The sequence below is a fragment of the Rhyacophila brunnea genome, unplaced genomic scaffold (genome assembly GCF_057557595.1).
Source record: "Rhyacophila brunnea isolate RB1 unplaced genomic scaffold, BYU_Rbru_1.0 scaffold_2, whole genome shotgun sequence".
Lineage (NCBI taxonomy): Eukaryota > Metazoa > Arthropoda > Insecta > Trichoptera > Rhyacophilidae > Rhyacophila > Rhyacophila brunnea.
This window is the reverse complement of record NW_028232859.1, coordinates 34,922,571-34,932,123: the sequence shown is the minus strand read 5'-3', so window position 1 is coordinate 34,932,123 and position 9,553 is coordinate 34,922,571. Positions and strand designations below refer to the sequence as shown.

At 31.9% G+C, this 9,553-nt stretch overlaps 2 protein-coding genes across 2 annotated transcripts; one reads left to right on the top strand and one right to left on the bottom strand.

Annotated features, from left to right (window-relative positions):
• Positions 1 to 896: 896 nt before the first annotated feature.
• On the top strand, positions 897 to 4,250 carry LOC147072232 (protein KRTCAP2 homolog). Its single transcript, XM_085947359.1, has 4 exons — positions 897 to 1,005; positions 1,454 to 1,608; positions 2,294 to 2,421; positions 3,476 to 4,250. The coding sequence occupies exons 1-4, from the start codon at positions 1,002 to 1,004 to the stop codon at positions 3,585 to 3,587; spliced, it is 399 nt and encodes a 132-aa protein (XP_085803485.1). The 5' UTR covers positions 897 to 1,001; the 3' UTR covers positions 3,588 to 4,250.
• A 939-nt stretch (positions 4,251 to 5,189) lies between these two features.
• Rip11 (Rab11 interacting protein) lies at positions 5,190 to 6,924 on the bottom strand. Its single transcript, XM_085947357.1, has one exon. It carries the CDS (start codon positions 6,775 to 6,777, stop codon positions 5,326 to 5,328), a length of 1,452 nt encoding a protein of 483 aa, XP_085803483.1. The 5' UTR covers positions 6,778 to 6,924; the 3' UTR covers positions 5,190 to 5,325.
• Between the last annotated feature and the right edge of the window lie 2,629 nt (positions 6,925 to 9,553).

Genomic DNA, 9,553 nt, shown 5'->3' with positions numbered 1-9,553 from the left:
GCTCTGTTTTATGCAAATACATAATTAAACTATGATATTTTTAAATAAATCTTTTTAAAAATTATTGTGTGTTATTTTGAATATTAACTTTTAATCTTTTCTTTTAAACATTGAAATCGTTTTTATACAAGTGCCTAATTAAACAGAGATTTATAATAAAAAAAACTTTTTCATTAGTTCAAGCTTACTTTTTAAACGTTTATGTACAAGTGTATAATAATATGTCTATATTAATATAATATTATATTTTGTTTCATTATAAATACCTAATTTTAGTGTTTTCAATTTAGGTATGTTTGCATAAAAATTGGACTTATGTCAACAAAAGTGGCCAACATTGACGATCAAATAGTTGTATGTCAACCTAACTTTCTTATTATTCATCTTACATCAAAATGATGATAACAGTCTTAACAGGGAACAAATTCTACTAAGTAAATAAATTTGTGAAAAAAATCGGTGCATTGGGGTTAAGATGGGATAGTTTTTTGTCTCTCCTGAAAAGTTTGGTATCTTTGACATACGACCTATTGCATTTACCACGACGATATTCAATATGCTTCTGATTCTGTGATAAGTATCGGCAATAAGGTTTCTTGTCCATCAGTATTATTTTCTAGGACTGACCTCTTATAGGTACTCGACAATAATACAAAATACCGACGAGTGGTTTCATTGAATTTGTCATAAGTGTAAAGGAGGTGAGATCATAGACTAATGGTGAGATTATTGTTATAGGTTCGTATCATTCAACTTGAATCAAACAAACGAAATGGGACCGTTTGGTAAATGTCATTTATGTAAAAACACGGATAAAGTATTATTTCCCCTTGGGAATTATAATGGCAATACTTATTTTTGTAACTGGCAACAAGGTTAATTTACCGGCTTCGGCTAGACGTGTCAAAATTTGTTGAAATTGGGAATCGAAAATCGGGATCTTCCATCTAATTGATATTTTTCCCTTGGATAATATAATAAATATATTATTTGTAACAAACATGGGTAAGTGAAAGAGCCTATATTTTTAATTTGATCATTGCACATCTTTGTATTTGTTGCATTCTTCAATAAAAGTTATTTAAAATGTCAAAACATGATGGTACAATCATATTACTCACATTCACATGGTTAGTGCGATACGAATAATTATTATAAAAAACGTCATTATTGTAATGTTTTTTCTTAGTTATTATTAGGCATAAAAACCTTCATTTTGTTATCATGGATTAATGCAATAAACAATAATCTTCATAGGTACAATAATTTATTTTAATAATCCTTGTAGGGGAGGTATGAACGATATATTATGTATATACCAATAAAAGAAGAAAAAATGCGGAAAACTTTCTCTCTAACTGTATACAATGGAAATCACCCTCATTTACAGCATATTATTATAAAGTTTAGTGAACCTTTTTTAAAATGATAATTAATTTATTTAAAATTACAGCTGTATCCAGTGGAACATCTTTTATTCTATCATCAATTATGGCAGTGCTACTGTTTTCTGGTATGCAGATGTATAAATCTTGGTTGGCGTCGTCTCAAGTACATACTATATTGGGAGGATACTTGGGATCCATATTCTTCCTACTGATAATAACTGTAAGAATGCATATCTTTTAATAATGCTTTTTGGCGGCTCTCGTGGTGCAGTGCATAAGGCGCTGGCCTTCCATCCTGGAGTTCTGTCTCTCTATCTTGTGATGTTTAATAAAGAAACAAATAATAAATAAAAATAAAAAACTCTACGATGCTACTAAAGTGGTGCCAATGAAAATAAGGTGCATACATATAATTTCTTTCCTTTCCCTAGAAGTAAACGGGACTAATTTGAATATTATCCATGGTTGTTCTATTACTCCTGTTTTCTCAGCTTGTCTTGCTTAGGCTCCTCAGTCCGAACTATTAAATCTTATTTTCAATATAATTGATAGTACGTCACACACCCATTTTGCATAAAGTTTAATAAATTGTTTCACAAATAACTATTTAGGATACACTGGCAATATTAGAATGGTCAGTAATTACATAATTTCATTATGTTAGGTCTATATTATTATGTACTAAGTACCACATCATTATTGTATTCAGGATAATTTTAAAGCAATATATTCATTTCGGTTGAATTAAAAAAAAAAAAAACTGCACACAAAGATTACAAATAGAGCACACAGTGAAAAAAATTGAGAAACCTCTGGAGCAATCATATTTTAAAAATGTAGGCAACTGAATATTTTATAATTATTTTGAAAACTTGATAATCAGAAATATTTTCTATTTTTTCCAGGCTATAGGTAACGTTGAGTCGACATTATTTGGGAAGGCGTTTCAATTGAAATATCCAGAAATTTCATTGTGCTTGCTGATCTCCATCGTTGCTGCTGGAATGGTACACAGAGTGTGTGCAACGACATGGTATGAACTAAAACCTAAACTATTCTAATATTACATATTGAATTTTATACCTCAGATTCTCTGTTTAAACAAAATTATCTGTGATAATTTTAAAGTATAAATTACCATTTTCACTCACAATCAGAGCATCGCTTGGTAGAGGTTATCATAATAGACTTGATGATTAATGATTGTTAACCCATTCGCTCAATGCTTCAAGCCCATGCTCTGGATCAATGACATTGAATTGTTTGAGTAGTGGTAGAGAGTCTGCTTCTAAAGTTGTGGATGAAAATCCTTTATCTGGAAAATTTACATTATACTACCATCATCAGTACAGAATTTACCTATTGGCTGTGCTAACTTTTAGAGTGAGATAGACAGTGTTGACAGTTTAGACAGCTAACTTATTGTAACAATTATAACCCTAATACATAAATATGATAAACAACCGTTGATAGCCGCCTTGTGTATAGAATACCCACTGATGTACCAAAATATGGCTTTATTCTCAGTTTCAAACAAAGTCGTTCACAATACTACCTTGTTATACTAGTGCCGAGCGGCTTACATATTGGTTTATAATGTCATGGGTCCCAGGTTCAAATCCTGGGTCTGGCAAATACACATATTGGATTTCAATTTACATTTGAAGTCTAATAAGTATGGGCTGACATCCATTTCTTGTAAAAACCAAAATCTGTTAATACAAACCTCCACTTCGTGGAGGCTCATATTACGTTATTAGGATCGGACATTGTCAAAAAAATACTGGGGAAAAATATTTTGGGATGAAAAGATATAGGGCATAGTATACATCTTTCATATAAATTCTACAAATCATTCAGTATTAGCTCCCAAAGATACCAAAAATTCTTAATTTTCAACATTTACATGGCATGTCAACTCTTAAATCATGATTTATATTGTTATCATAATTCAAATAATATACATACCTAAATGTTACATTACTTGATTTCAAGAGTTACACATACTTATTGTTCTTAAAATATACTGTTGATAATGATCAATGTCTAGAAAGTATCAAAATAATAATAATGTTTTGTTGTTTCAGTTTTATTTTTTCTCTGGTGGCACTTTACTATCTCAACAAAATCTCACAGAAAGCATATGCAGTTCCCATTCAACAAACCATCCAATCAAAGAAAAAGAGTCACAAGTCATAAGAATTTATTATTAACTAAGAAATAATTTTAAGATAAATAAAATTGTTGGGTCAGGACAATGGGATTATTATTGTGTTCATCATTTGCAAAACTATTATTTTATTGAAAAATATGTGTTTATTCTTTTGAAGTTGAATAACATTACGTCTTAGAATAAGATGGTTAATATATTATAAAAATACAAATAACTGCCCTATTATATAATAAAGAAAAGTTTTTTAAGTGATATTTATTGAATACACTTGTCATATGGCTAAAAAAGTTTTTCTTTTTACATAAATAATTTCCACATTAAGGCGAGATATTTTTAATACAATGTAAAATAAAATCAGACTGTTTTCATTTAAAGAATAACTATTTTAAAGAATTGCTATCGTATTCTAATGATCGATACAAGAATACATGTCGCAACCCTGTTTAATCCTTATATTAGATAAATCATATTTCAGTAATAGCCAAGAATCATTAGATCATTTTCACAACTAATACAAGACAAATTAAAATGGTCTAAACTTTTTATCTAAAGCTTGGTTGAAACAGTCATATTTATGAATTTATTCTACATAACATAACCAGATAGTCGTTAGAACTCGTTATTTGTGTTGTATATTTTTGAAAATTCGATTTGTAAATTATGAGAAATAAATTGTATGTACCTATGTACTTATTGTTTTTTTGTTATAGTATTTTTCTTTTGATACCACAAATTATAATTTACTTTAGTTAGTAAACTTGATTTTTATTTTATTTGATAGCCGGTAACGGGAAACACCAAAGGAGGTCGCCTTAATAACATTAAACGTACCTACATATCAAAATAAATATGGAATATTTACAATAATTCTCTAGTTATTGAGTGATAGTGTTTTGAAATTTAATAACTTATTTTAAAATAATATTGAAAAAGAACAAAACACATTGTTATAATACAAAAATTTGTCGGCTATCTATCGGCTAGTGCTGAGATTCTCTAAAATAATAATTGAAAGGTCACTTGCGGAAGAAAAACTTATTTGCTACTTTCCAAACAATATTTACAAGAATGATTAGGTGAACACTGATTTGATCATTTAATAATAATTATAAAACTAAATAAATATCCAATATTTAAATCTTATAATTATTCATCTATAAATTTAATATAATAAGGCTCATGTGAATAAAACTATTATCAGGTCAAGAAGGACGGCAAGTTTAGAAGGTGTACATCCTTAAATAAACAAAAAAACAGCCATAGTCAAAAGGATACAGAACTATGTACGAAAGAAAACATCACAAGCTAAATAAAATAATGTGAAAAATCCAATACATATAGCAAAAAGTGCTCAATTTAATTTGATTGTCAACAATTATTAAACTACATTATTCAGTGAATAAGGAAGATCAAATAGAACATAACAAAATACAAATTTCCCTCATTCAGAATTCATTCATTAGGAAGGTATGGATAAAAAATATCCTTTTCTCATTAGACAAATCTATTATAACTTAACATGACTGCATGTGATATTGATACCTACTGAATGAATACATGAAATTACAATAATGCATAAGAGACAGCAACACATGGGATTTTATAAGTTAGGTAATTAATTGCTGAATAAGTTAAGTAATAAAATAAATAATGAATATAAATTAGTACAAATACATGTTTGATTCCCATTAACATCAGTAAGGGTTCCAAATATCTTCCCATTACTTTCATGAAGACGTGATTGCGAGTGATCAATTAAATGTATTAATTATGTTTAAGAAAGACTCCATTCTTATTACCATATGGATTTTGAAGAATTCGAGGAGTCGTTTCCATCACTCTCAACAAAAGCTCGTCTAAATAATTTTCTAAATCTTTTACTTTTTTCTTTTGGCTATCCACTTCATTTTGAAGACTCCATGAAAGCACGACTAAATCTTCACGTGTTTTGCTTTCATAGTGTTTTACAGCATCTTTGGGCATCTTATTGTATGCGGGGTTAATTTTGTTCTCATCGATAATACCTTCCTCTCCGATTATTATTCTCTCTCCCAATGCTTTTTTCTGTTTATCTTTGGAGAACTTCTTAAAGAATTTCGGACTTTCGTTTTTATCTTTTGCCTGACTAATATTTTCAGTACTTTTGTTACTTTCGCTAACAGCATACTTCTCTTTTTCCAATAATAATTGACTTTGAAGTTTTCCTTTTCCATAAAGTTTTTGGGACCATTCATCAGTTTGCTTGATAGTGACAGTCTTATTAGGAGACTGAGTTATGTCATCGAGACCTAATCTCACAGGTTTTGGAGGCGGTGTCTTCTCTGGAGCGACAATTCCTCCGCTAGTGGAGCGACGTAATAGCTCACCTCCACCGAGGTTTTCCAATGATGCATTTGCAGGGGATGGGATAAATTTGTTGATTCTTGGCAGTGTACTACTATTATTAACGTTAAGAGAACTACCAGAACTTTTATGAGATAGATCATCGAATGCAAATTCGTCATCGTCTTCACTGATAACACCAGGGTCTGCTTCTCCGGTCACCTGACCTGCCCTATTACGGAATGGACTGTTATTTGATGGTTTATTTACATTTAAACTTGAAAGACTGCCAACAGGAGAAGATGAATCATGTTTTTTATCCTTTTTATTTAAATGCATTTTAGATCCAAGATTCTTCGCGAACTTTTTCAAGCCTTTGCGTTTATCAAGGCTTCCAATGCTGAGTAAACTTCCACCGACGTTTTGTGCGGCCAAAGAGAGTTGTCCCATCGAAGATTTGTGTTTGTCTTTCTTACTAAGATCTGTCAGGCTGCCCTCTTTTACGGTAAAACCGATTTTCACCTCTATTTCGCCGCGTTTTTTATTACTCTCTTTCCCGGGTTTACTTTCCAGAGTATACCATCTATTTTTAGGTCGTTCATAAACATCCAACCCAGCCAAAGGTACAGATACGTGACCTAGAAATTGATCTCCAAGGAAATTTCTATGCAGAACTGTCAAGCTTACCTCAGCCGTATTTCCCTGGGCTGGAATCATAAGATCACACTCTTCATGCCATTCGACATTATCTTGGCTTTTTTCTTTAACTGACGTTTGAAATTTCTCCTTGCCCAGCCCAATGGTGACGAAGCAATCATTTGTCCCATTTTTTCCTTTTGTGAGAACGCCTTTAACTCTTTGGACGGTTACTTGTACATGGGTAGGACTCCACATTTTTCTTCACCATGCGTTGTACAGAAAATTATATAAAAATCACTGAGCTATTATTACAAAATAACCAGAAATGTAATATTATGATAACAAAAAGGTTCAATCACTTCGACCAGAGATGTGTCACCTGTAAAAAGTGTTGCTGTTTGCTGTAATGAAAAATACTGCCATTGCCATATGAAACAAATAAATTTTAGTCTGCAACTGGTAACCGGGGTCAAATTGTATCACAAAGTTTTTATCATATATCATTTATAGAGCTATGCGATTAATGGTTTAAAATTAAACGGTGTGAAAAATAACTGTTTATAATATTGTTGTGATATTGTAGGTCATCATCTCTTGCAGTGCTAATGTCATATTATTAGGTACCTATCCAATTTCTTCGGTACTTACCTATTAGCATGGATAAATGCTTTTGTCTTGACCTCCCGGGTGAATTCGTTACGAAAATCACACAGGCGTAACGAAAAATAATGTCACAAAGGTTGCGCGGCCGCTAGAGACTCTAGACGACCGCGAGCGGCGCTTCGGGGATAACGTGTAAACCCGCGCCCAGCAATTTATTTTGATAATTCTATAAGTAATAACAAATTTCAAACTGTTCTATAATCATTTTTCTTTAATACTTAAGGGGGAGAGGCATCCCAGCAGAGGCACCTAGCGGAAAATACGAAGCTTGCAATTTGAGACATTTTTTGATAATTTACAATTTCAATTGTGTAAATTAATTAATAAATAATGAAAGGAGTTCTACCTACAATTAAAACTCTTATTATTCTTGTTGACTCTGAAGTCCCTTGAGATGTTGATCGTATTTTTTGCCTTGTGTTCTTCTGTGCTGGCCCCTTTTTACCCCCTTTTCTTCTCGATTATCTATCTCTCTAGTTGCTCATCTTGTTTTACCGGCTGACAGGACTGATGCTTCTATCGTAGCGTGCTTTGTCTTTGTTTATTCAATTTGATATGTCTCAAGGAAACCAGGTAGGTATTTTCTGGAATTCAGAGTCAACAAGAATAGTAAGAGTTTTAATGGTGGGTAAAACATCTTTCATTATTCGCTATTGACTCTGAAGTCCCTTGAGATATCAGTGAGTACCTTGGTATCAAAGTGGGACATAAGCCACACTCCACTAAATTCATGTTTTTGTTGATTCTGGTAGTGTTAGTGATGCTCTTTCCAACAATGCCTTCGACAGTATCAAAAACGGTCGTTTTCATGGAGATTTTTGTGTTTAAAGTTCGTGTATAATATCAAAAACGGACACTTGACTTATATGCGCGCGCAGGTAAGGGCCAGCCAATCACTGAGCAGGAATCTTCTCAGACTGTCATGGCTGCCGGGATTTCGGCACTCTGATAACATTATTCTAAAATAGAGGTTCTCTGTCAGTTTTTTTCAAAATAAGTGCATTTATAATAGTTTTCAAGAAAAAGTATAATATTTAATGAACTGAAATGGACTCAAGGAATGCTAGAAAACGTGTAGCTAAGCCCAATGAGTGGAAAAGGGACAAAGAAAAGACTTTAAAGTAAGTACTATCAGAATACTACTACAAAACTTTTTCGATCACAATGCATCTTTTTTAAATGCGATTTATTGTTAAAATATGATGTGCTCAAGCATAATTTTATGTTTTTATAAGAATAATAATATTTAAATATTAACCTTTGCGCATTTTCACTCGTTATTTACGAGTATTTTTCATTGTTAACGCATTTACACATACGCTATTACCTCCATGTCATTACTATGGTCACGGAAAGGGTGGTTCAAGAACAAAATGTTTTTTCAAACCGTGGTTTCTAAGTTGAATAAAACACTAAAATATATTATTTTTTCCAGATATTCTGCAAAAGGCGTGCCTTCCTTTCCTAAATGCGGCCATCGTCGTGGTCTTCAATGCAGATTATTGACAATGGAAGACATAAGGAAGTTTCACGAATCGTTTTATTCTGCACCAGCTAAAGACAAGCAGGATTCTTTTATTTTGAAATACTGTAGGACTCTCGTACCAAAAAGACGCCGTCAAAAAGTTTTTATAAAACAAAAAATGGCTACATTTCATTACAGCATTATAAACACTGCTGGGAATTGTCTTCCCGTATGCAGGGCCACGTTTTTATCAACATTAAATATAACAAAACATAGAGTTATCGGAGTCTTCCAACGGTTTAAAAAAAATAACATGTTAGTACCCATTGAAACAAGGGGTGGATCAAGAAAGGATAAACTTTTTGAAAACAAGATGAATTCTGTCATCGATTTCACCAAATGTCTCAAGGGAATCGAGTCACATTATAAACGAGACCGAAGTACAAGAATTTACTTAGATTCAGATCTAAGCATTACCAAAATATGGTCAATGTATAATAATAGCGTCACTGATGACTTCAAAGTAAAAATGTCATACTTTCGGATGTTGTTTAATACCCGGTTTAATATGAGTTTTGCAACTCCAAGCACTGATGAATGTAGCACATGTTTGGAATTAAAAGAAAAAGTGAAATTAGAAAAGGATGAAAATGAGAAAAAAGATTTGATATTTAAACTTACTCTACACAAAAAAAAAGCAAACTGTTTTTTCGAATATTTGAAGAAGAAAAACGATGATTGTTTTCTTATGTCCTTCGATTGCCAGAAAAACCTTGTGTTGCCAAAAGTTAGTGACCAGTCCGCCTATTACTCGAGACAATTTTACTGCTTCAATTTAGCAGTCGTATCAGGAACGTCAAAAAATAATTTGTCACCACAAAATGTGTCAATTTATACATGGAA